The 27,212-nt window shown below is 44.5% G+C and overlaps 1 protein-coding gene and 1 long non-coding RNA gene across 2 annotated transcripts in view; one reads left to right on the top strand and one right to left on the bottom strand.

The window, feature by feature from the left end:
- The window catches only part of RPAP1 (RNA polymerase II associated protein 1), a 44,039-nt gene extending 20,531 nt beyond the window's left edge, over positions 1-23,508 (bottom strand). The window contains exons 1-13 of the mRNA XM_071744704.1: positions 23,346-23,508; positions 22,865-23,304; positions 21,076-21,150; positions 18,157-18,382; positions 17,076-17,224; positions 16,430-16,522; positions 14,901-15,081; positions 12,071-12,247; positions 8,218-8,424; positions 2,821-2,936; positions 2,346-2,444; positions 1,789-1,890; positions 771-938 (exon numbers count right to left, since the gene is read on the bottom strand). Coding sequence (XP_071600805.1) covers positions 771-938; positions 1,789-1,890; positions 2,346-2,444; positions 2,821-2,936; positions 8,218-8,424; positions 12,071-12,247; positions 14,901-15,081; positions 16,430-16,522; positions 17,076-17,224; positions 18,157-18,346 — 1,482 coding nt within the window. The 5' untranslated portion in view covers positions 18,347-18,382; positions 21,076-21,150; positions 22,865-23,304; positions 23,346-23,508. The remainder of the gene's footprint in view (positions 1-770; positions 939-1,788; positions 1,891-2,345; positions 2,445-2,820; positions 2,937-8,217; positions 8,425-12,070; positions 12,248-14,900; positions 15,082-16,429; positions 16,523-17,075; positions 17,225-18,156; positions 18,383-21,075; positions 21,151-22,864; positions 23,305-23,345) is intronic.
- Positions 23,509-23,560: 52 nt separating this feature from the next.
- Positions 23,561-25,631, top strand: LOC139796534 (uncharacterized). The gene is made up of 2 exons (XR_011726048.1): positions 23,561-23,783; positions 24,341-25,631. It is a non-coding gene; the product is annotated as an uncharacterized lncRNA (long non-coding RNA).
- Positions 25,632-27,212: the final 1,581 nt, after the last annotated feature.

Below are 27,212 nucleotides of genomic sequence, written 5' to 3'. Positions count from 1 at the left end.
GCTCCATGTCCTTCTTGTTTTGGGGGGCTCCCAAAGTGGACACAGCACTCAGGGTGAGAGTCTCAAGAGAGCAGAGGGGAGGAATCACCTTCCTCAGTCTGCTGGACACACTTCTTTTGAAGCAGCCCAGGATAGGGTTGGGCTTCCTGAGCTGCAAGCACACTTTGCTGGCACATGCTGAGCTTCTCATCAACCAACACCCTCAAGCCCTTCTCCTCAGTGCTGTTCTCAATCCACTCTCCACCCAACCTGTAATGCTTGGGATTGCCCCAAACCACGTGCAGGACACCACACTTGGCCTTACTGAACTTCATGAAGTTGCCATGGACCCATCTCTCAGGCCTAACAAGGTCCCTCTCAATGGCCTCCCTCTCCTCCAGTGTGTCAACCACACCACACAACTCAGTGTCATTGGCAATTTTGGTGAGGATGCACTCAATCCCATATTTTAAAAGAAATAAATCGTACACATATATTTGTAGTGGCCTGATGTAGATTGTAAAGATGTCAAAAAGTAGAGCACCTCAGCAGCTTGCACTGAGTTTTATCACGGGACAGAGCTAATTCAAACAGGAGAAAAAGTCTGAATCTCTCAAACTCAGATAACACACTCCCTGGTCTGTCCCAGAGCACAGCACTGCCATTCTATTGCCCAGGAAGCCAACACATCCAGCAACCCTTTCTTCAAGCTGCTTGCCGTGTCTTCCCGCTCTGATTCCTGTCACAAGCTCAGCCTGCCCTCAAGCCCAGGCACCTCATGATTGTCTCACCTCATCATCCAGTGACACCAGCAGAGCCCGGAGAGCACCAACAGATGCTGCCAGGACATTTTCCACTGCATCATCCAGGGAGAAGCGCAGCAAGAAGAGGAACCCAGCATCGAGCAGCAGGCGCAGGACGCTGCCCTTCAAGGAGGAAGCAAACTCCCCAGCCCTGGCCTGAAATGTCACACAGAGCCAGTGTTAGAGCTCCTGGGTACACCCCAACATCCTGCACGTTTGCCTCTTCCTCTTTCTACAGTTAGGAAGCTAAAATGTGTGCAGGTTTTTGTTCTTTATTTTCTCCTCTTCATGAAGGGTTGGACTTAACGGTCTCAGAGGTCCCTTCCAACCCAGATGATTCTATGATTCCTCCTTTCATTCTACACAGACACCAAACTCGAGTTCCTTAGAATGCAGGAAACCTTCCCTTCTTAATCTGGACCCACATTCTGAGTTCACCCTGTTCTGCTGTATCATTCTTCTCAAAACTACACTGTTCCTTCTTCTCTGCCTCCACTGCTGTTGGAGGGAAGGTTAGCACATCCCCTAAGAGTTAGGTGGAAATGTGCACAGAACTGAATACTCATTTTGCCTTCTGCTTTTGGCACATTGCTCTGTGAGTAGGCTGGTTCATTCTCACCTCCTGCAGAAAAAAACATATCATGCAGTTGGCTCAGACAACAGGAGTGAAAGGGTCATTGCCAAGGATAGCTTTTTTAACAAAAATAACATCAAAAAAACCCCCAAAAACTTGTGTCCAAAGCAGCAGCAGAATGGAAGCTGCAGCACTGCTGCTAAAGAATACTTTCAAGCATCTCTTGCCAGACAAACCTGAAACTCATCTTCTAATGTCCCAACACTTCACTCTTCCATTAGTAGAGATTCTCATTTGAAAAAGAATGCCCTGCTGGTGATTTTGCTCACCTTCACTGAATAGTAAAACACAAACCACTAGCACTAGAGAATCTGAGCCCTGATCCACCATAAACTAGAATTTTGGGAAGAAATTCCATGGAAAGCAACTTACCTTTTGAACAATACGACCCAAGACCTGGAGAGCCAGTGTCCTCTGTTGGATAACTTGGCTGCGAGACAAATGAAAGAGCTCTTGGAGAGAATAACCAGCCCTCTAAATGGAGGAGAAAAAAAAAAACCAACACAAACCAAACCAAACACAAACTAAACAGCTATAAGTAAAAACAGGCCTGTTAAAATGAGATTAACTGTAAAATACCAGAGAACAGAAGATGAACTGCAATGCAATATTGTTTGTTGCTTTGTGACAACTGCAAAGGAGATTCTAATAATTGAGGTGACAGGAAAAAACTGAACTTCAAGAAGAGCATGGATGTGCAGGTTTTTCCTTAAGAGCATTAAGGAGAAAAAGCATTAATGGACTTTTCTGAAAGTAAAGCAGTTGATGCATGCAGACCTAACACTCCTCAGGAGCTTGTTTGAAAAGAAAATCCCTCATCCTCACTTTCCTGAGGTTTTTGTCACTAAAAACCTCAACACAAAAGGGATCTGCCAAATCAAACCCAGAGAACAGATATTAGTGTGCCCTTTCTATGGTATTACACCTACCTCTGCCTCTTCTCCATGGTGATGCAGGCCTAGGTGTGTTGGTAAATCAGCATCTGCAGGAATCAATTCTCCTTTTAAACTGAATCGAGCTTGCATTCCCTGCAATAAATGATGGAGGGAGAAAAATATTATTTTTATTGTCTGCCACTCCATTCATCACTTAAAATACCATTTCTTACATCAACTGCTGGAAGGTCAGGCCTTAAATTCTTAACATTGACTCCTCTCTTTCCTTTTTTATTACCTGTCAGGATCCCTTTCATCCCAGATTACAATTGCTAGACTCTCACTTCCTAGTCCTCTTGAGACTAAACTGACCATGTACCATCCCACCCTGTAGAAGAAACTAGAGAATTCCTCAGCCTGATTTACAGCTTGATTTACAGACTGAGTAGCCAAAAGACTACGTTTTGAAGCCTTCAAAACTGCTGCTGCTGACAGGCATAATCCAGACACACAGTTTCTGTGTTCAAACCTTTTTGGTTTTCTTCTGTCGGGGTGAGGGCAAATCTTTCATCCATTCAAGCTTCTCAAACTCCACACTGTCCATGTGAATCCATTCCTTCTTGGGTTTCAGAGGTAGATCATCATCTTTGGGGGAGGGGAAAAAAAGGCAGTCTTACCTTCCAAGGCAGGGGTGAAAAAAACACCTCTTTGCCAACCTACTTGGCTTAAATGTTGCACAAAATAGAGGATTCATGTAAAGTAAGAAGAAAATTTTCAACCTGACTGCAGGCTGATTCATTTAAAGCTGTTTTCATTTTTCATGAGAACTAGAAGGGGAAGTAAAACAGCACTGTAATAAAACTCACAGCCAAGGCTACTTTGGGAGAAGTCTAACAGAGGTCAGGACACAAATAAGGCAAGTGAGCAGAACCAGGACAGAAAAATAAAATCAGCCCTACTTTCAAGAAAGTAAACTAAGATTATCCAAGGAGAGGGGTGAAATGATTCTAAAGTATTAGTGCAGAGATGTCCAAGCAAATTATTAGAAGCCATTCTGACTTCAGTCTAGATACACTGGAGAGAGCACAAACATTATTAGAGGTGCTTTTTGTAGCATCTGCTGGGCTGCTCTTCATTATGTGTCCCCCTCTAAAATCTAGAGGTGATCAGTTTGGGCAGGAAAGATCAAAATCTTGCCAGAAAGAGCTGGCAACTGGGAGAGCTTGGGAAAAATGGACAGCTAGACAACTAATTCAAAATTGTAAATACAAAAGGAAGAAGTTACTGATTTAACTTTATAAAAAAGATTGACTAGAAGAATTTGAGAAACAAGATCTTAAGGCCTGACATCACAAGAGTTGCCCTAGGGAAGAGAAAGATCAGCATCAGCATATGGAAGAAGTAAAGAGACAGGAGACACAGAAGTGGAAATGACCTGAACACTAGGAAAGGTAATGCTTTGCTACTAGGATACTATCTGATACCAGCATGAGAAGAGATAAGCTAAGAAGTCTCAAGAGAAATCACACATAAGGACAGGAACAGGCAGTCTGAGGGCATGAAATTCAGCAAACATCCCTCCTGCTGGTGCAGCCCAGAAGTCATTCACATTGCAGCTATTAATCCTTGTGCTGCAGTCTTCCCTTGCAAGGAACTCTAAGTCCCACTGAGATGCTCTTCTTTCATCAGATGCTTTCCTGCTGATAACTGGTCTGAAACCTAACCTTTTCCTTCTCTCCAATTAGCAGATAAACTTTTGGGAAGGGCACTCATCTTTTCTAGGATGAAGCTTCACCTTTGTGATCAATGTGGTGTTGAGTCAGGCAAGGAACCAAGCACAGAGTTATCTTCCCCAGCCAGAAAGCTGTTCAGCAGAATTGCAGATAAAGCCTCAGCACACATTCTAACTGAAGAGAAGGAAAAAGCATCTGAAATACAAGAAAGTGGAATGTTTGTGGGTGGTAGGTGCAAAACTAGAGGGAATCAAATCAGCAGAAAAAAATTAAACCTATTTCTATTTGTAATTCAACAAACTGTTTTCTCCATGTCCACCTATCACTAAATTGATAGGGCTGAGTTAATCACTGTAGAAGGAAATGAGTTTTAAACACAAGTAGTTTTTGCTGCTCTGTTAGGACTGGAAGGTGAAGGGGCTGAAGCCTTGAGCTGCAAGCTGTGAGCTTTCAACCTAAATTTGTTGACCTCTCACCTAGTAAAGAGAAGGCCCCAGAGCTGGCCCTGGCTATGGGATAATGAAGCTCCATTCATTAAGAGAAGTTGCTGCCTTAGGGATAAGAAACAGGGTGCCTGGAGGCAATCAAACCCAATGAAGAATGGGAAGACCCCAGACCCTAATATTACTGCTGGTCAGAACTGTTGTGTGAGGGGTGGGGAACTTAAAGTGTAAGGGTATAACTTCCCTGGGCTTTATTTTTGTTCAGGGTTCCTTTATGGAGACACCCATCTCAACCTATAGCATTATTAATAAAAAGGGCTTTATAGAAGAATCTCTTTACAGATTATTGACTTAGTGGAAACCCAGAGTCAAACCCTGCTCTGCTGGCACATGGAATTTCCATAACATCATCCTATGAACAGGATTATGCATATTGCCACCAGCCCTTAGTATTATGATCATGTCAAAAAGAAAAAGTCAGATATATCCCAAGGCACCAGCAGATTGTTCAGTTCCTGAGGACTTCCTCCACAGAAACACAAGCTAGCAATGCCACTGCAACATTTGTACTGAACTTTTCCAGACCTGGGTTATATTAAAGGCTACCACCCAACTTCTTCCCTTACCCAACTTCTTCCCTTTCTACTTTGCTTCCCTTTCATCTTGGTGCAAGAATTTACGTTTCCATTTGATAAGATTAAAAGTTGCTGGATAAAGGCTTCACCATCTTCTTTATTAGACACAGTAGCCTTTTCACAGAATCCCACAATATTAGGGGTTGGAAGGGACCTCTGGAGATCATCTAGTCCAACCCCATCTGTTAGAGCAGGTTCATCTGGAGCAGGCAGCACAGGATGGTGTCCAGGCAGGTTTTGAATGTCTACAGAGACTCCATCAGCTCACTGGGCAGCCTCTTCCAGTGCTCTGTCACCCTCACAATAAAGAGGTTTTTCCACAGGTTTAGGTTGAACCTCCTGTGTTCTGGTTTATGATCATTGCCCCTTGTCCTATTACAGGACACCAATGAGAACAGTCTAGTCCCATCCTCCTGACATTGATCCTTTAGATATTTTTAAGCATTGATGAGATAACCCCCTCAGTCTTCTCTTTCCCAGGCTGAACAGACCCAGCTCCCTCAGCCTTTTCTCATATGGTAGATGCTCCAGCCCCCTACTCATCTCCATGGCTCTGTGCTGGACTCTCTCCAGTAGTTCCTTGTCCTTCATGAACTGGAGAGCCCAGAACTGGACACAGTACTCCACATGGGGACTCACCAGGACAGAGCAGAGAAGGGAGGATAACCTCACTCAACCTGCTTGCCACACTCTTCTTGATGTCACTGGCCTTCTTGGCCACAAGGACACATTGCAGGCTCGTGGTCATCCTGTTGTCCATAAGGACTCCCAGGTCTTTTTTCCACCAAGCTGCTTTCCAGCAGGTCAATCCCTAATCCATATTGGTGCATGGGATTGTTCTTCCATAGGCAGAGTATCCTGCACTTGCCCTTGTTGAACTTCATGCAGTTTTTCTCTGCCTAATCCAGGTCACCCCAAAGGCAGCACAGCCCTCTGGTGTGTCAGCCACCCCTCCCAGTTTTGTATCAACAGCAAACTGAGGGTACACTGTCCCTTCATCCAGGTCATTGATGAATATATTGAACAGGACTGGACCCAGTACTGACTCCTGGGGAACTCCCCATGCTACTGACCTCCAATTAGACTCTACATTACTAATGATCACCCTCTGAGCTCTTGCTTTGAGCCAGTTTTTAGTCCACCTCCCTGTCCTTTTATCTAACTCACACTTCCTAAGCTTCAAGATGCTGGGGGAGATGGTGTCAAAAGCTTTGCTGAAGTCAAAGCAGACAACATCCACTGCCCTCCTCTCATCTATCCATTCAGCTATGCCATTGCAGAAGAAAACTATCAGATTAATCAGACATGACTTCCCACTGGTGAATCCACACTGACTACCTCTGATGGCTTTTTTTTCCTCCACATGTCTTGAGATGATGCCCAGATGTTCCATCAGCTTTCCAGGGATGGAGGTGGGGCTGACTGGCCTGTAGTTTCTTGTGTCTTCTTTCTTGCCCCTTTTTGAAGATTGGAGTGACATTGGCTTTCCTCCAGTTCTCAGACAATTTCCCTGTTCTCAAGGACATTTCAAAGATGATGGAGAATGGCCCAGCAATTATTTCTTTCATTAGAGAGATAGGTTTGACTTTTGATCAACCCCACTACTTTGTTTAATCATTCTCTCCCTGGGGCAATTCAGAATGACCATTTCTGATGACCTATTCACAATTAATTTATTTCTGAGTACAAAGATATGCAAAAGCCCAACACTAAGTGCTAATGTCAAGTTAATATTTTACATCTCCTGTTGGCCAAGATGGGCTGCAGGCATAAACTGAGGAGCTGGAAAGGTTTCCTTTTGTTTTATAATTGTGTTCCAGACCATCTTTTCTTTGTTATTTCAAACATCTTGTGAAAATTTCTCTTTTCCTTTCCTGTGCAGTCTTCCATGGGAAGGCAAAAGATGTCAGCATGTGACACTCTGAACACTGAGTTACTCCCAATCTACTACTGCTTCTATGGATCTCAGGCAAATTGCTTAATCTGGTGCTACTTGTACACACAATTGTTCTACAACTAAAAAGAACTAAGATTTTGATTAAGATGGATTAGTGGAAAAACTTTGGGAGAAATAATAAAAGGAAAGGAAATAAAAGGAAAGGATCAAGAGGTGGAGACAGTCAAAAACTGACATAAGATTGAGGGAGAAGCATGCTAATGAGGGAGAGAGACATGAACAGAAGTGTGGGGAAGATGAGAATGAGAGCCTAAAATCACAACAGAGAAAAGGAAATGGCTAAAGAAAAAGCTAAGGGTTGGACTTGATGATCTCAGAGGTCCTTTCCAACCCAGCTGATTCTGTGACCCTGTGAAAAAACTGCAGTGAGTTAAGTAAAACTAAAAAGCTCAGGGAGAGAACACATGCTTCCTCTGCCATGGGTTGTTTTAGGTGCTGGAGATAAAGCAGCATATTAATATGATCTATGATACTGAGGATTAAAGAATTCTGTCATAAGAGACAACAGGCTTGTACAATTCTTCCAAAAAGCAGCAGAACACCCTATGCCTTATCACTTCCCTCCATCCCCAGCAGAAAGATTAAAACCATATCCTGCAGAAATAACCACGTGTCCTCTGAGACACAAACCAGAGTGGGGCCACCAGGAGCAGTGTCATGATAAGATGTCCATGTGCTGTCTGAGCCATTTTGCTGAAATGAGCTTGATCATCATCTCCCTGCTACCCTGCAAGCAAATCATTAACCTACCCAACACCCCCTTGTCCCCAACTGGTCCCAGTTAAAAGAAATTATTCAAGCAGTAGCTGAATCTCACTACCACACTCTTTTGTCTCCTTGTTCACATGACTGAACAGAATAGCAATGATGCCTACTCTTTAAAATGCACTTTCCCTTCAGAGAACTCTGGAAAAAAATTAAAAACAAAGCAGAACTTCCCACTGAGTAGCTCACCTCAATTACATGCTGCATCATCCTTCTTACCTAAGGAACCAGGCTAAAAATAGCAGAGATGTTCTTCCTTGAAGCAAAAAATATCTGTATTTTTAAAATATCACTATAAAAATTTGAGTTGGATAACAACATAGCAACATGCAAACATCATTCAAACCTTACATTTATGTTCAGAACATTAACAACATGCACTTTGTTTCTTACCTGTAATTTCTACCTTCATATTTTCTTCTTTCCTTACAGATTCTTCCATATCCAACTCCTGTGTGCAAAGAGATGATCCTACACCATGCTGAGCCACAGGCAGAGATTCCTCAGACTCCTCCAGTCTGTTCTGTTCTATTTTTAATTCCTTTTTCTGGCCTTCATTGCCACCACGTCGTGACTTCAAGAAAGCAACTAAATTGGAATCTGCAAGTATTGACAAAGAGACAGACAGAGAAGTGACAGAAAGTCTCAAAATACTTGATACACCCATAGCTCCTGCTACTTATGTTTTTGCTTTTGCATTGCCATTCCTCATGTCCTCTTCTTCCCTACCAGCTGTCACTTCTTTGCAAACTGAAGCACTTACTTGTTTTTATGACCTCTTCAGCACATAAGCTGGGTACAACTGGCTGTTGAGGTGACACCAGAGAAAGAGTTGATGAACATCTTTCAAGGTAAAGCAACAACAGAATCATAGAATCATAGAATGGGCTGGGTTGGAAGGGACCTCAGAGATCATCAAGTCCAACCCTTGATCCACTTCCGCTGCAGTTCCCAGCCCATGGCACTGAGTGCCACATCCAGTCTCTTTTGAAATATCTCCAGGGATGGAGAATCTACCCCTTCCCTGGGCAGCCCATTCCAATGTCTGATCACCCTCTCCAGAAAGAAATTCTTTCTAATGTCCAACCTAAACCTCCCCTGGCACAACTTGAGACCTCTTGTGCCCTCTTGTCTTGCTGAGAGTTGCCTGGGAAAAGAGCCCAACCCCCCCCTGGCTCCAACCTCCTTTCAGGGAGTTGGAGAGAGTGATGAGGTCTCCCCTGAGCCTCCTCTTCTCCAGCCTCAACACCCCCAGCTCCCTCAGCCCTTCCTCACAGGACTTGTGCTGGATCCCTTCCCAGCCTCCTTGCTCTTCTCTGGACCTGCTCCAGCACCTCAATCTCCTTCCTGAGCTGAGGGGCCCAGAACTGGACACAGGACTCAAGCTGTGGCCTCCCCAGGGCTGAGCACAGGGGCAGAATCCCTTCCCTGGACCTGCTGGCCACGCTGTTCCTGAGCCAGCCCAGGATGCCGTTGGCCTTCTTGGCCACCTGGGCACACTGCTGGCTCCTCTTCAGCTTCCTGGCAATCCAGACTCCCAGCTCCCTTTCTGCCACTCTGTGCCCAGCCTGGAGCTCCCCATGGGGTTGTTGTGTTGAACCTCATCCCGTTGGAATCAGCCCAACTCTCCAGTCTGTCCAGGTCCCTCTGCAGAGCCCTCCTGCCTTCCAGCTGATCCACACTCCCCCCCAGCTTGGTGTCATCTGCAGAAATTCTAGTCATTCTCCCAACTTAAAAATAAAGAGACAATCACTTCCTTCTCCCTCACTACCACTAAAAATGCACATCCAATCAAGACTGTAGAGAGAATTCTGGTCTGCAGCTTACAGAAAGAACCCAGGTTTGATGCTTTGCCCACCCTGTCTGTGGACCACTCAGTGGCATCAGTCTGAGTGCCACGAGAATACAACAAACAGACACCACTAAAGGATTTACCTGCTCTTTACTGATTTGCACAAGATCTTCAGTGCATGTTCTAGATCCTGTGTTAGCAGAAGGAGATCTTGTTTGTTCAGAACTGACTCCCCACCCTGAGAGTCAATTATGGTCTGACAACATGGAAAAAATGGAGGAAACTTAAGCCATTCTCTTTAAGCTTTGGGACATTTGGGAGGTAGAGGTGTATTGGGAGGACAGATAAACATTCCTACACCTTAAAATAGGGAAATGTCACAAGATCATTATTTTACTTTCAGATCTGCTACAGATATCAGATATTTCTGATGAAGCACACCCTCTCTGTGAACATTCTCCATCTAGAAGATGGCCACTGGGATGTTTATGCCAGAGGTGAACACTAAGAGCCTGCCCACTGCACCTCTAAAAGGTCCAAAGATAATAATCAGTGTCTGAGATGTATAAAGTTAACAGAATATAACACCTACTTTGGTTATTTATTCTCCAACATACAAAGGACAAGAAATTCAGAAATGCTCTGCACCTGAGAGAAGTCATCCCAAAAAGGAAACAACTCCCATGTCTCTTAAACAGGTCAAAGAGGATGCTGGGATCTATCCCACCCTTTTGATTGCTGCACACTCTCCTCATGATAAAGTTTTAAATTTCCAGTGGAGAAGGAGAGGCAATCAGCCCAGTCTCATTAAACCACCCATATTTTTTTCATGAATGCAAGCAGAGCTCTCACATTCCAACACTTCACTGTACACAGCACAGAAAAGATTATTCATTATTTCATCATGTCACACTAATACTGACAAACAAGTCACTTAATTATGTAAATCTGGGCACAGAATGTCAGAAAGGAAGATCACTCCTGCCCAGAGTCTCCATGAACAAAACCAGAATAGATTCAAAAATAAAACCCTGAAGATACTGCCCAGCAAGGAATTGCTTCCACATCCTCACAGTTTATACCATGAAGTTTCACCTGCTTCATAATTCAAAGGTTAATTCAGAAACTGGGCAGCAATAAGCATCCACATATAATTAATGCTCCTAAATATGGAGAAAAAGTCTCTTTAATTCATATTTCTGCACCTGTCCAGTTCTCAAGGTCATCTGTAAGCTGGCAATTTAGTTTAGGAGTGGCATCAGAATGCATAATTCCCTAACCACATACATTCTGGGAATGACAATTATTCCCAGTTTCCCTCAAGGCCTCAAAAGACTGAAAAAATCTACATTTTTACATCATGGGGCATATAAACAAATATACTGGTTTAGAAAAATCATTTATTGTTCAAAAATACTTCAAACACACCCTATCCTTTCAAAACTCTTAAGTATTCACTTCACTAATACTCCAAAGGATCAAGAGGTGGAGACAGGGAGCAAAGATGACAAATGAATTACAGGAAGAAAGTGCATAAACAAGTTTTTTTGTGTTTTGTTTTGTTTTTTTTTTTATTATTAACCTCAGTACTTATAACAATGATATGTGCATGAAAAATCAGATTTTTTTTTTTTCACCTCTGGTTGTTTGGAGAGCTCAGCTCTCTGAATGAAGGTTCTGCCCAAAGATTCTGTTTTGCATAGTTCCTTTCATACCCTTCCAGTTATACCCATGCTGCTTACAATGAAGTCAGGTTCATTAATATGATCTTTAAGCTACACCCACTAAAGACTTATGCAACCAAAATGCCATTCACACCTCATTTGATGCTAGAGAATCTGAAATGAGGAGAATTTCAAAAACCCTTGTCTGCCACCTACATCTGTACATCTGCTCTTCTAGAACACAAAAAAAAACCCATTTGAACCAATGCCAGCAAGTTTTACAGTGCCCTAGATCACACAAAATCTTACCAAAGATACCACACCCAGGGTTCTCCCCTATCTTGTCCTTAGCTGGCAGTGTCAGGCACTCCCAGAGCACCACTGCAGCCATAGCTCCAAACCAGAGACCAGAACCCTGCACTCAAGCCAGGGAATTAAAACATTTTTTCAAGAAGTTCAAGGTTAGTTGTAAGTTTTTCTGCTCTCACAAGCACAGATTCAAACTCAATCTCCCACATGCCCACACGTCTCCTCTCTAAGGGTACTGACAGTTCCAGCCCACATTTTTGGTATTTTGGAGAGGGAGCCCCTTCTCAATGAGGAATAAGCACTTTTTAATTCCTTCACACTTAATTCTCACTCATAAGATATATTATCCAATGCAATAATTGGATAATATGAGCAGGAATCCCAAACTCCCAACTTTGAGCTGTGAATTTGCTAACACTTCAAGTCACCTACACATCCAGGAAATTTTCTTGCCTCCAGAATCCACCATGGAAGCACTTACCCAGCTGAGCCAAAAGCCTTTTCTGCTCCTGCAGGATCTCTTCCTCAGACATGGATTGCAGCTTCTCCAAGTTCTCCTTGTGAATAGCTTCAGCTTCCTGCTCACTCCTTTGGTTTCCAAGACCTTCTCCAGTTATGAGACAAGACCGGTGAGAGGTCCAAAAGTCTCCAGCTTTAGCTACAAGATGCAGCAGAGAGAGCAGTTAGTGATTTAAGTGTCTACAACATTATCAATATATCTGAATTTTGTCATTATCAGGCTTGCATAATTTCTTTTTTTTTTTTTTTTAGATTGGTAGCCAAAATAGGAGTAAGGAAGTTCAGTTTAGCTTCAAAAAGAAAAAAAAAATAAAAAATTTGGGCTTTCCTCCCATGTCACACCAAAGCAGCATTTCCACCTTCTTTCTTTAGGAGTTGGAAAAAGGATGGGGGGATAGGAATTTTGTTTCTTTAATGCAAAGCAATACAACAGCATTAATGCAACAGCAATAAAAGCTAAACTGGAGCATAATTCACAATAATTCCCTGATGAGTCAGGGCCTTCCTGATAGTGACTACTATCTTCTTTCTCTGCCCAAAAAAACTTGAACCCACACTTGTATGTCAGGTGAACCACGACCTAGTAAATATCTGCTGAGTGAGACAGAATTAAAATTAAAATGTAACCCAGTTTCCAGAGTAATATAGGATCCATTCTCAATAGAGGCACATTTGCTTTGAACAGTGGCCTGTATTCACCTTTAAGAGTTAATCAGAAGTTCCAGTGGAGGGGGGGGGCATTTTTCCTACCCCCCAGAAAAAATGATTAAATTCTCCTTTATCACCTCATCTAAATCTTTTTTATAGGCTCCTTTCATTTAACTCAAGAAGCAGGATGTAACATGTGCCTTTGGGTCAGAATGAGATATCCAGCTGTCCTGTAGTCTGCTATACAAGGATTTGACTTACTGATTTCATTCCTTATGTTTTGTTCATATGCTCCATGTAGTGACTTGGAATATCCCTATGACCCTAAACCAGCCAACCCTGAAAGTACCAAACCCCTGCTCAAGCACCAGTAATGACACTCATTATGACATTAGTAAGGTTTGATGTCATTTCTGCAGCAGCTGTCCTGCATATTGAGCAAAAAGAGCTGAGAAACCAAAGTCACCTGGTAAAAGACTCAGGAAGCTCCCCAAAATCAGCAAGTGAGCTGAGGATTACCAGGTACAAACACTGTTCATAGAATCATAGAATCATAGAATCCTAGGGGTTGGAAGGGACCTCGAAAGATCATCTAGTCCAACCCCCCCTGCCAGAGCAGGGCCCCCTAGAGTACATCGCCTAGGAACGTGTCCAGGGGGGTTTTGAATGTCTCCAGTGAAGGAGACTCCACAACCCCCCTGGGCAGCCTGTTCCAGGGCTCTGTCACCCTTACAGTAAAAAAATTCTTTCTGATATTCAACTTGAACCTCCTATGCTCCAATTTACACCCATTACCCCTTGTCCTATCACTGGTCACCACTGAGAAAAGCCTAACTCCATCTCCCTGACACTCACCCCTTACATATTTGAAAACATTGATGAGGTCACCTCTCAGTCTCCTTTTCTCCAAACTAAAGAGACCCAGCTCCCTCAGCCTTTCCTCATAAGGGAGATGTTCCACTCCCTTAATCATCTCAGTAGCTCTGCGCTGGACTCTTTCAAGCACTTCCCTGTCCTTCTTGAACTGAGGGGCCCAGAACTGGACACAATACTCCAGGTGCGGCCTCACCAATGCAGAATAGAGGGGGAGGAGAACCTCTCTTGACCTACTAACCACTTGTTACTACAAGAAATGGAGCTCCCCCTCTTCTCCTCTTGCTTCTACTCATCTTGCTGCAACCATCTTGCTGAGGAGGCCAAGCCATTTTCTGATCCCCCTGTTGTGCTACTGCACTTTAGAAGCAGTCTGTGCTTCAAGAATTACAGCTGTGTTTTCCTTTGAGAGCCCCCAGACAGAAGCACACATGCACAATTGTAACAGGACCTACAGTATATTGACCTGGGTGGTGGATTTGTGCACACACCCAGGGTTCTCTGATCCATTCCCTGACAGGGGTCAGGGCAGAGAGAAACCTTAACCAAATGGCAATAACCCCCAAATGACACCTGGCCTCTATTTCAATGTGAAAAAGAAGGTGTCATGGGAAAACCCAGACACGTGGTGGTCCTAAGCAAGCAGGACCAAACAAAAAGTTTGCCCAAACCAAACAAAAAATCAGGGAAAAAAAAAAAAAAAAAAAAAAACACCAAAAAGCCTGGAGATGCTGGTACCAGCTGAATTGGTTTCATCTTTCCTTGTCACAAGTAACTGCTGAAGGTGGCACTGACTCATCAGATCTGCCTCACAGCACTCCTCAGGGAGCACAGGCTCATCACAGCAGAGCTGGTGACAGAAGACTGAACTTTCAGCTTCTAGGTAGAGGTGGGAACTTGCACCACAGTGGTCTCAAACGTTCATCAGGCACAAGAACCACCCTCTGCCTAAAACTGTAAAGCAACGATGAAACAAGAAAAACTTTACATATAACAAAGAGAGGCAAAAAGGAGGACAAGAAGCTTGAAAAATAAATTCGGCCCAGTGTGAAGCAAAGAGGAAATTAGGAGGAAGCTAACCCAGTTTTTTTAGGATGTTAATTTGGGTCTCAGACCATTTCAAATCCTTGTCAGACCAAACATTCCATATGACCTTGAGATTCCTAAACTGAGGACTACAGTGTTATCCTGCTTTAAAGCTGCACTGATCTTATGGGTGCTAAGGCTATGGAAATAGGGTAGGCTGGATAAGCAGAACCTTCTCCACCTACCATCCCTGATGCTGGGAAGAGATGACTCTCCTGCTGATCCCTCAGGATCCAGGGCTCCAGGAGCAGCTGATCTCCTCGGCAGGCACTCGGCAGCAGAGGGAGCTGTTGCTGGCTTTTCAGCAGCTCTTTTCGCTGCCATCTTTTGTGCAAAGATGCTTTTTCTTCCAGATCCCACCTTCACCTGCAAACAGGGAAGCCGTGTGTCAGTCACCTTCCCCTCCAGACTCACCCACACACCTGTGTCTAATAAATGTATCCAGATCTGCTCCTAAAGACACCCTCGGATCAGACTTTGGGATGTGACACAGAGGAGGTACCAGCACCCACCTGCCCTTCTCTGTGTGTGCACTATTCTTTTTTTAACACATAGCTTAATGCCAGGACAGAGAGGAAAAAAAACATGAGTGTTTTTGCTACCTAGAGAAGGAAGATGATTAATTATTAGTGAATTCAACCCAGGCAAGTAGGCCTAAAATATCACCAAACAACAGTTCCAGCTTTCCTGCTGATTGGAAGCCTTGCATAGCTGAATACTTTGCATTTCTAAGGATAAATGGAGCTGTACTGTACTGTGCTGTGCTCACCACATGCTTGGAACAGGCATCTTATAAGGTGATTAGAGAGCAGCAGGGTGAAGAGATTTATGCAGTAAGAAGTGGGCAAGTGGTGCTAAACTAATCCTGAATAAATAACTGCACTGCTTGTCTAGGCAATGGAAGGGCATGGCTCTGAGCAGGATGCACAGAAGTCCAAAGCAGACTAAAAAAAAAGAAAAAAAAAAAAACTCTTGCATGTCCTCACTCAGTCCAGAGAGGAAGCTTAAAAGCCAATCTCAACATTTGGTACCTACTTTTGTGCACTGCTGCATCAGGTAAGCAGAACTGGTAGTTTAAAAACTATTATTCTTTCCTTTCAAAAAAAGCCCTCCTTCAAAATAAGCTACCTACCTACTCAAAGCAACCACAGCTATCAATCACATCCCAGTTCCCAGCAATTGACTCAGCTCTTGCTACTACAGCAATGACTGATGAGAGCAGCCACACCTTCCAGTCTTACAGCCTCAGAAAAGTTCTATCAAAACACAAAAAGCTGCAAAACCACACTCAGATATCATGCTATGAGGAATCAGGTGCAATTTCAGGAAGTACAGACTTAATCAAACCTTGTGGACAAATTAGGAGTTTGTTCCTCAGAGGAAAAACAAGAAGAACAGGATTAATTATATTACTACAGTGCAAATTTGACCCACTTCACTAAGGTTAGCTGAAGGGGATTGCCTTTTTTCCCTAACCAAAAGGACTGCAATACTTAACTGCAGGGTATGGAGTGCCTGCCCCATGGCAACTTGGTAAGAGAATTCTCTCCTATGCTAAGGTGCTAATGCTGGAGATAACACTGAGCCAGCTTCTTATTTCCATCATTCCAAGTCATTTATTTTGAGCTCTGCCACCCACCAAGCATTAGGCTTTGTTGGGAGGAAGTTTTAATAGTTAATGAAGACAGCCTAAAACAGCTGCTCCAAATCTTACCTCACTTTTTATCTCCGAGCGATGGAATGTCCTTGGAAATGGATCTCCAGTGGGCACTGGCATGGTCACTGCTTCTCCACTGGTGTCTCTTTCCTGAAGAAAAAAAAACCAAACAAACTGTGTAGAAAGCACTGTAACAACCAGACATCTTTATACCATTTATCTAAGAGAAGACTCAAAAATCTCTCAGCTCTGCAGCTCACAAGTTTTCTACTACAGTGCTGTCAGGCTCGGAGTACTTAGGGCTTATTTAGAGCCCAAATGAGGCTACTTTCCAAAAGTTTGGGCTGCCAAACTCAAAGAATCAGATAAAGGAAAACCTGGGCCATTACAAAGTCTACAAATTCACCCAAATCCATAACACAGCAGATGTCTGAATCTAAGCAGTAGGATCTCTAGGCAGTTTGGACTGGAGAGCAGATTCAAACCATATTTAACTGACTACAGAAAATAGACCCAAAATAGACCCAAAAAATAGACCCAAAGAGGCTTTTCTTTCATGGTGCTCCAGGACACTTGTCTACAGTTCTACAACTGCTTCATTACAGTGCAGAAATAAACCTTTATCCTTGCCCAATGCTCAGTTTACAGAACTAAAAAAAAAAAAAAACAAACCTAAGACCATCACATAAAAAACCAGACATACAATAATTTTGCTGAAGACTGCTGTAATGTGTTGGTCATGTCTCTCCAGTCTTTCCTCTGCATCATCATCCTCAAAATGGACACAGGCACTTTTGACCTTGGACTTTTTTGGAGGAGCTGGAGTTAAAGCTGGGAGAACATCAGGAAAATCTGTGAAGCAAAAATAATAAGGAAAAAAAGCAGTCAAGTTGTACATATTTGTGCAATAGGTACCAAACCAAACAGCACCTAATATTTCTCTGAAACAAAAAAGATGAGGAAGCAACAAGACAATTAAGAATCCCCTAGTTCTGGCTTGCACTGGGTAGTGGAGAGTAACATGCTCAAGAATTTTATTATTTATTTACATATTGGCACCAAGGTCTTTTCAAAGAGCTGCATAAGCAGGAAAGAGTATTGAGACCTGACTGCAAGTATTGAGGGAAGAAGCAAGGAGGTACAGAAACAAACTGTGGGCTTGCAGGTGGTGTTCAGTCACAGAAAAGCATGTTTGCATTGCAACTCTAACAGCATAATTTTATGACCATGAGGAAGTCAAAGCCTGCTTTTCACTACCTATAAACTGGGATATTACCTTATTTGGAACCAAGCACTGTAACATTTAAGGTGTTGCTTTTAATAAGACACCTTGAGCTTCTGAGACTTAAGCACATGACATAAATATAACAGTTACTACTGATGGAGGGAAGAAAAACCTCAGGAAGGAGGCTTATCAAGCCAGAGCTGCTGGCTGAATGCTGGAGCTGTTAGCAGAGGTAAATCTCAAAAGACACTGAAATAAGATTTGGACAGATGGCAAAATAAGCAGTGAGTATCCAGTGGGTACAAATTCCACAAAAACACCTCTTACACTGAGGCTGGCAGGGTACCACAGGCAGCTGAGAAACACAGACAAAGGCAATGTGTTGGAAATGGGGTTCTACTGGATGCTGGCAACATTGGACAAGTGGATATTCCAACAAGGATAGGAACAACCAATGTTACAAGGAGGACACAAATGCAGAGAGGTGAAAGTACAAGCAATGAACACTGAAAGAGACAGAGAAACTTAGTAATTCAAAGAACCCCACATGGGAAATTACCATCCAACATGACCACATCCTTGCTGTCCTGTAGTGGGTGTTTCTCAGCATCTCTGCTCCCTCCCTCCCCCTTCCTCTTGTCTGCTTTCTTCACAATCTTCACTGCAGGTGAAGCTCTGGCTGCCAGGAACTGGGTTTGAAAGTGCAGCAGGTCTGCCTCAGACTCCCCAGGCTTTGGTCTTGACAACATGCTGCCTGCTTCCTCTGTAGGTTTTTACCATGGAACCTATTGAAAACATGAGAAACATCTTCCAGACCGGGATTTCCTGGAGAGAGGATGGGAACAGCAAGGGAAAAACACTCATTTTTGTCCCAGTCTGCTATTCCTGTGCATACTGCAGCTGCCCTACTCCAGGATCACCCCAGGACATAACTAGTTGTACCAGAGTCCCAGACAAACTGTTTACCTTGTTCTTCATTGCCAAACAAGATGCTACTAGACAAGCCAACACCTGGTCTACCAGCCAGCTGGGAGCAGAATGGCACCCACCCAGCAAAAAGCCAGCCAACAAGTCTATCACTGCCAGAATGCCAACACCACAGCCTTGGATTTGCAAAGCCACAGAATCAGCCAGGTTGGAAGGGACCTCTGAGAACATCAACCCTTGATCCACTAGCACCCTGATTCCCAGACACTGAGTGCCACATCCAGGCTCTTTTGAAATATCTCCAGGGATGGAGAATCCACCCCTTCCCTGGGCAGCCCATTCCAGTGTCTGATCACCCTCTCCAGAAAGAAATTCTTTCTAATGTCCAACCTAAACCTCCCCTGGCACAACTTGAGACCTCTTGTGCCCTCTTGTCTTGCTGAGAGTTGCCTGGGAAAAGAGCCCAACCCCCCCCTGGCTCCAACCTCCTTTCAGGGAGTTGGAGAGAGTGATGAGGTCTCCCCTGAGCCTCCTCTTCTCCAACCTCAACACCCCCAGCTCCCTCAGCCCTTCCTCACAGGACTTGTGCTGGATCCCTTCCCAGCCTCCTTGCTCTTCTCTGGACCTGCTCCAGCACCTCAATCTCCTTCCTGAGCTGAGGGGCCCAGAACTGGACACAGGACTCGAGGTGAGGCCTCCCCAGGGCTGAGCACAGGGGCAGAATCCCTTCCCTGGACCTGCTGGCCACGCTGGTCCTGAGCCAGCCCAGGATGCCATTGGCCTTCTTGGCCACCTGGGCACACTGCTGGCTCCTGTTCAGCTTCCTGGCAATCCAGACTCCCAGCTCCCTTTCTGCCTGGCACCTGCTCCAAGATAACATGTTTTACATACTCCAATATCAACACCAAAACCACCAGAGTCACCGTATCAAGCAAATCTCCCCAGTTCAGCACACGATCTTCTCAGGATCCTAACATTAGCATCCCCATCAGGATGCAAGACCACATCCCATAGATTTGGGTGATGCACACTCCCTGACTCCACTTACTCTCATTTTCACCCTGCTTTGGTTCTTTCCTCACTGTCTCACTGCACTCTTATTGGCAGAGGTCATGCTTTTTCATTCAGTGCCCTGACCCATAGGCTGAAAGGGTATTCATATAAGACTTTTATCTCCATGCATGCAAGAATTTACTAGGAAGACAACTATCCCACCTTCCATCCACTAGGCTTGAAGGTATCTGTGAGTATTACTCCCCACCTCTTCTTCACAGAGCCTGCAACCATCAGTCCACTTCTCATAGGCAGCAAGTAAAGTGTTTGCAAAAACATTTCACACTAATTGAATCACTGATCAGCACTAATGTTACAGACTTGACACCCTCCCACACTTGGTATGTTGAAATATTTTGCACATATTTGAGTTCTTCCACTTTTAAAAGCCCATCAGGACTCAATTACGATTTACTGCAAAGTTGGAAAGTGGATATGAACTTTCAAAACTCCAATTATCTGCCATATGGATAGGCTGCACACACAAGAAAATGCAAAGCTTGGAAGTGAGCTGCTGCCTTAACCTCAGACCAGTCCAAGGTTTAAGCACTGTGCAGGCACAGCCACTGCCCTGAGGCCAATGTTTTGTTTTATGCCATTATCATACTTTATTGTAAAGTGTGGGGAGATATTTTGTGGGAAAAACACAAGAACTACCCCACAGAATATTTATGACCTACATTTGGAATATTTACACTATTTTCAGGCATCTTGTTTTGACCAAGGTTGTTTAGATGTGATGCTGCTGGTTCCAAGAGCATGAAGAGGTCTTTTTGTATGTGACCTCTGTCACTCCTGCCAGCAGACCCAAGGTTGTTCCTTGTTGTTGGGGTTGGTTTTTTTTTATCTTTTAGATCAAGGCTTTAGTTAAAATCCCCAACCATGTAAAACCTGATGAAATCCTTTTTCACGCCCCTTATTTTGTACAAAAGCTGGACTAAAATCATTTGGACTTCAGAGTGTTATGCACAGAAACAAAAGTAGATTTTCAGAGGTTTCTATTCATTTCAGCACGTCAGGACTGAGAAACCAGAGACCTCAACAGACACCTGAATCACAAATTAATTGCTCAATTTCAGACATATCAGAAGCCTGACCTTAGTGAAAGCTGTCAGCTCGAGAGTCCCAGAACCACAACTTCCATTTAAACAAAGCCTATGGCACAGCAAGGGAAACTTCCCTGTACACTCTGAACAGTAAAACCCTCTCCCAAAACACTGGGAAAAAAAGCCCAGCTTCTCTGCCAATGCTTTCTGTGGAACATGGCCACTAGCAAGGCTGCTACAGGGCAGGAAGGGAAGGGAGCACCCTGCTGAGGTGCCTCACTACTGGACTTAAACAAAAACACCTGGGCCACCACTGGGGTTCTGACTGATGCTGAGAATGCAGAAAAACTCCTCCTCGGCCCAGTTCCCTTGCAACTGCACAGCAGAAACTGCAGCTTCTGCAGACAGCTCCTTTTTTTGTGCACTCCTAGCATAAGCACACACCTACTTACTGTTTATTTATAGAAGCCTTCTGCCACAACGGGGGCTCCAGCAGTCATCTTGGAGTTGATGGGTCCCTCTTTGATCTGCATGAGTAAATGCCACACACATCAGAAGCCAAGTGTTTCATGCCCTATCATCACAGGCTTCAAAGCCCAAGTGAGGATGATGCTTGGATTAACAGACAAAAATACCCAGTTAGAAGCACAGGGCATTGCTGATCTTTTCTGCAATGAGCCTCTTTCACACAGGGACAGACATATGCTTGTTCAAGTCTCTGCTTATTAAAAGTGGTACTCAGAAATACAGTGGACCTGTGAAACTGCCTTAATTTAACTGTCAGGGACAAGAAGCCAACTCTGTAGTCATTGTCTAAAGAAGTTTTATGCTGTTCCAGCAACCATTGCCTGCAAGTCACTCCTTCCTTCATGTGGATATGGAAGCCACTCCAATGTCAAGAGCTGCAAGATGGCAATACAAAGGTAGGCAATAGTTTTGTGCAGAACAGGAGAAAAGCTTTAAATACATTTTTTCTAACTGGGATGACCACCCAGTCAGCATACACAACCTGTTGAGGATATTGTCTCTGGAATACATGTAAAGGATCAAATGTGCTGTCAAAGGACCCTGAGCACCTGCATCCACCCAGAATATGTGATTATTGTGCAAAAGCATTATCATCTGCTGTTGTATCCCCTGTCTCCACTAAGAGTGTCAACAAATAGTTTTCTGCCATGCTTTGGCCTTCCCATGGGTAACATCTGAAAAGCCCATCAGCATGGAAATAGTTTTATAAATGCAGCTGGGATCAGAGGTCTAAGTCAGACTAAAAGATGGCACAAAACCACAGAAGGCAAGAAAGCCACACACACAGTGCCAAGATACCCCTTTAGATTAACCAACTTCAGCTCAAGCATAAGCCAAAGCAGTAATGCCACTCAGGGAGCCTAATTAGCAAATTAATTGCAGCAGCAATGTATCAGAGGATGATATTTACTTTACAGAAAAACTGAGGTTTGTAATACTCTTCCTATATTTTCCAGAAGCAGCATTTAAGCCTCTGAGGCATATGTTACCAACCTCTGTCACTACTCCCAGCAGACATAAAATAACATAAGAACTGGGCACAGGACCTGCTTGAGCAAACTACCACCCTGCTCCTGTCCAAGCTTTTCAAAGGTGTCACCAGACTACAAAAATCTGTACTTAGCTGATATAATCGAATACCAGTATGATTTTTTAAATTTTATTCCAGTTCATATGCATTTACAATGTATTTTTCTGCTGCAGCAGCAGAGGCCTAAAGCCCACAGGAGACACTTGCATCACAACAGCCATGAACCAGCCACAGTGACAAGAAAAAGTAGCAAGCACATGTAAAAGCAAAGAATCATCTGACTCCTGCTGATTTTTGAACCCTGTCAACTTTCTTCCCCATCCTCAAGGCTACAACTTCACATCCTTTTGCTAAAGTTAATCGGGTTTGGGTCAAAGAAGAATATGAGGACCCAGTGTCACAATCAGTGCCTCAAATTAATGTATTAAATTGATGAGGGTAAGGAATTAAAAGGAGAAGCAGAGCCACATGTCAGCCTCTCCCTGACAGCTCATTAACCAATAGAAATGTAAAATTTCAATGTAAGCCTCACTCAGGCTTCTTGGCAACTGTGAAAAGCAGTGATGTGCACATCCTGCTGTCACAGAAAACGGGCTGCACACACCACCAAAGCCTGACGGCCCAAAAACACCTGCTTGACAAGACAGGCAGCAACTTCAAACCGCTACAGAGAAGGCAGATACCTGCAAAGACCTTCCTCCCAGGAGTAAAACCCCAGCCAAACGCTGCCAGGACGTCTCCTCCCGAGGCTTCACAGCTCCCGCCGCTCTCAGCCGCCTCAGGCACCGATTCCAGGCACACACCGGGTGTGCACAGGCGGTCCCGGGCCTCGGGAAACGCCGCTTTTTCCTCAGCTTGCCCCAAGAGTTTCTGTAAAAAAGCAGCCCCAGCAGGGCTGGAAGAGAAAGCAAAGCAACAAAACTACTGTTACCGAAGTCAAGAGCTGAGGCGTCCCGGCGCTCCCACCGCACGCACGGCCCTCGCGGGTTTTCCCTACACGAGTGTGAATAAAAAATTTTTAAAAAGCCTTAAAACACACACACGCGGGCTGGGCCCGGACGCCTGGCCAGGCTTCTCCTCCCTGACGGGGAACTGCTCGGGGGAAGGGCTCGGTGAAACCGGGCTCGGTGAAACCGGGCTCGGTGAAACCGGGCTCGGCGACACCGGGCCACGCAGCACGGGGTGCACGGCGGGCCGCACGGCGCCTGTAGCCGCGCTTCTCCGCGCTGCCGTAAAAGCGAAGGCCCCGGGCACCGCTGGCTGCATGAGCGAGACCCAAGCCGGTGGGGTCCGGTCCAGGGGACCCTCGGGGAAGCCGCTGCCCCCCGCCCGAACCCCCCGCCCCGCACCTCCGCACCGCTCCGCGCCAGCACCTCCGCCCCGCAGCGTCACTTCCGTCACCACCTCTGCACCGCCCAGGCTGAGGCGCCGCCATTTTCCGTTCCCCGGAGGAGCCGCTCCCGCCCTTCCCCTGGGGATTCCTGAGGGGATGGGGGGTGTTGGGGAGGCACGGGAAGCTCGGTCTCCCGTGCCGGTTCCCCCCGCTATCCCGGGAGGAGGCGTGGGGAGGCTTGGTGCTTGTGGAAGAAGGTCCCGGTGCCGGTAATGCCTCCCCCAAGCTCGCCCCTGGCTTGTGCGGGCCAAGTGCAGGTTTTTCCAGGTTGGATGTAAATCTGGGATACCCGCATCCAAGAGCGTGTCTCTGCACACAGAGAAACACGTTTATGTAAATGGTGTTCTCTGCCTTTTCATTATTAGAGGGTGTTTCCGTGCCTGAGACTGGAGGTATTTTGGCAGAGCAGATACATAAAGCTGTCTAAACATAGCAGTGATTTATTATTCATGCGTGGTTATTCATTTATGCAAGCTTTATTAAAAACTACCGGAAAGCTGTCGTAACTTGCAGAAACATTGATTTTAATATTGGTCATTTACTTAGTACTTGGTTGCCTTTCAGCTTTTTTACAGGCTGAGTACAGACAGGTCAGAGAACTTGGGCTGGAGGACTTTCGGCTCTGAGGACTCACTGTTCTTCTTAAGCCTTTAAAGAACTGTGGTAACTACTGCACAATTACAACCAGACACAAATTTGACTCATTATGAGCATGGAAAGTACTTAAATCTATAGAAATTAAGTGAAACTTTTAGCCTGTTAACAGCCAGTCTTAGCCACGGTGTCAGGGAACCAGTGTCATGCTGGCCCTGTACGAAATGGAAGTTTCCAGTGGAAATGCTGCACAGAAAACATCTCCCTGAGCTGTGCATCTTCCAGTGAGCAGTGCTTTTCCTGAGATGGTGACACTGATGGCTGCTGAACCCTTCTTGAAGTAGGAACCATCAAAATCACTTGAAGATGCCCCATGAGACCAACTGAGTAAGAAGGCAAAAGTGACCTTGATTCTAAACTTATGAATGGATGGGTTTTTTTTTTTCCCACCTGATTGTAGCACAGGTATTTCAGCAGTTCCTACTATTACACTTGGTGCTTATAGGTGCCCCTATAAGTAAAGATACTTTTAATTACATCTAGAAATTCTCAGAAGGGAGCCTCAAGAGTGTTTGGAGTGCTTCTCTGAGTCTACCCTGCCAGGCTGCAGCTCAGCAGCTGGTGGAGCTCTGCTTGGCTCTCCTTAAAGGAACAGGAATCGACTTCAAGTCCAACCCAGTTCAAGAATAACACTGACTGCTGAGAAATGTCATGTCCATTTCTCCATGTCACTGGAACCAGCTGTGAACCACCACCATCTGCTACAATTTTGCCCTACCCATTTTTTTTTTTTTGCTGGTCTGGGATGCAAGAAACTCTTTGAAGTAATTGTTGAAATTCCTTGCATTTCAGAGGGAACTTCAGAGCAGCAGTTTCTACTCCTTTCTGTGTGGAAGTGTTGGATATTGTTGGTGGCTCCAGACCTCTGTTGGTCATGTAGGACTGCTCCAAAATCTATTGAAATAAATGAATTATGCTTCTGTTTGAGGCAAAAAAAAAAAAAAAGTTGAACTAGGGTTTTAGTTTATTGCACCATTCATCTCCAGACTGGACAAGAGGGCACCACTGGTTTTACAGAAGGGTTTGGCAGATGCACTGATGTGGGTAGAAGACCTCACACTCTGAGGCTTTGCTGGTTCTGATGGACCTGATGAAGATATTTGGGTTCTCTTCCCTGGACAATCAGGCAAGGAGGCCTTGGCACTGGTTGTGTCAGAACATGTTTGGGGAAGCGTGGGGTCTGTTTAGACTGTCAGCAGAGGTTGAGCTGTCCTGACTCCAGGGAATTTAATAAATAGTTGTAAGGTCATTTTGACTTCACTAATGTTGCCATTATGAAACCTGTGTAAATGCCTGACTACTCGTTCAGTGAAAAAGATTCCCTGAAGGATTTTACAGGATATTTGGGCCCATGTGTCTTTCACTGAATCAATTCAATAAACTAGATGGCCTAACTCACAAAAGGGCTTGTTTCTTTGAGGTGGTCCACTTGTCATCTTTAATTCCTCAGCCCAGGAGAGCTGAATTTTGCTTTGACTGAGTCATCCTCTGATCCTAATAATTAAAAGCATTAACTTTGTCTCTTGCTTTCTGCTGAGGTAAACCTGTGCCTTTCTGTGATACTTCTCATGTAAATGGACAGCATTAAACTTAGCAAAACAAACGTGCTGTTTGAGTTATATCTCTTCTGAAACTAATGTTAGGGTCAGCTGGTTACTGCCTACAGACAGGTATGCTGGCCTGATCAGGAGGTGGCATTCAAGCCTGAGAGCATTTTTTCCCCTCTAATTTCTCTCATGCTGGCTCTGCAGCCACACACAGTCACTCTTATGTTGCATGTGAAGTGGGCAAATAACCCTTTTTTGCCAGAAAGATAGAAAAATGTACTCGGTATATTCAATTTTAATTACTGCAAGACAGGAAAGCTTCCCATGAAAGTAGCAGTTCTATGTATCCTTTCTTCATTCCATTAATTTTTTTCCATTCTGTTTTAATAATACAGTTAAGGACTCTATATATAGCCTACTCTCTATTAATAAATCATGCTGGTGCATCTTCATATTTATTCAATAAATTATAAGTACCAACACACTTGCATGGATCTGCTAAGCTATTCTAGCAAATAAATTCCTACCAGAGCATCTCTAAGAGTCACTGGAGGTGAACTCAAGCATTCCTCACTTAAAAAGAGCTGGTTTATGAGATTTTAAAAAGTTGTCAGTCATGTCACAAGCCTAAACAATCTCCCTCTTCCCCTTCTTGGAGCTTGCCACAAGGAAATAGGCTTTCTGGAGGGTGGTTTTGGTCTTCCAAAGTGGAGAAAGGCATGAGAGGCCACAGCCAGATACTTTCTCATGGGATTGTAACAGGGAAGTGTTTGGAATGACAAAGACAGTGGCAATGGCAGCATGGCTGTAGCACTGGTGGGCTCAGAAAGGGTAAATCCATAAATGTAACAACTTTATGGTGTGTTGCAGAAATGATCAGTATTAGGATGAGCTGTCTAAGAAGCCTGACCAAGGAGGCAGATAATCCTAGGAATTTGTTGCCAGAAAGAAGAAACTGAAGTCAAGAACAGCAGCAGAGAGGTCTGCTTGGGAATGGAGAACAGATGATCATGAGGGATCAGTGCAAGAGACAAGTCCTCACTCGTGTTCCCTTGTGAAAAAGATGTGAGTCTGGTAGGACAGTGTTCCATACTAAGTTGTGCTCAAGGTTCAGCTCTGCAAGGGACTACTGAATTTCTAAGAAACTACTGAACTTGCAGACTGCCCCCTGCATTGAACTGAGAGAGAGTGGCAATACCACACCCCTGGGGGGAGTTGCTGCACTGCATGTTGGCACCAACATCTGCAGGAATCCCTCTGGAGGAATGAGAGCCCTGAGCCAGCAGACCAGGGACTTCCACACACCAGAGTCATGCACGGCACATGGGGACTCTTGGTGGCAGTAAAAAAAACTGCACATATTCTTAATAGTGTATGCATGAGACCAAACCTGGATTGTGAGGGATCAGTGGCAGCTTTCTTGCGAGGGGAGCAGGG

The sequence above is a fragment of the Heliangelus exortis genome, chromosome 5 (assembly GCF_036169615.1).
Source record: "Heliangelus exortis chromosome 5, bHelExo1.hap1, whole genome shotgun sequence".
NCBI classification, from domain to species: domain Eukaryota; kingdom Metazoa; phylum Chordata; class Aves; order Apodiformes; family Trochilidae; genus Heliangelus; species Heliangelus exortis.
The sequence above is the reverse complement of the archived record's forward strand: the minus strand, read 5'-3'. Positions and strand labels throughout refer to the sequence as shown.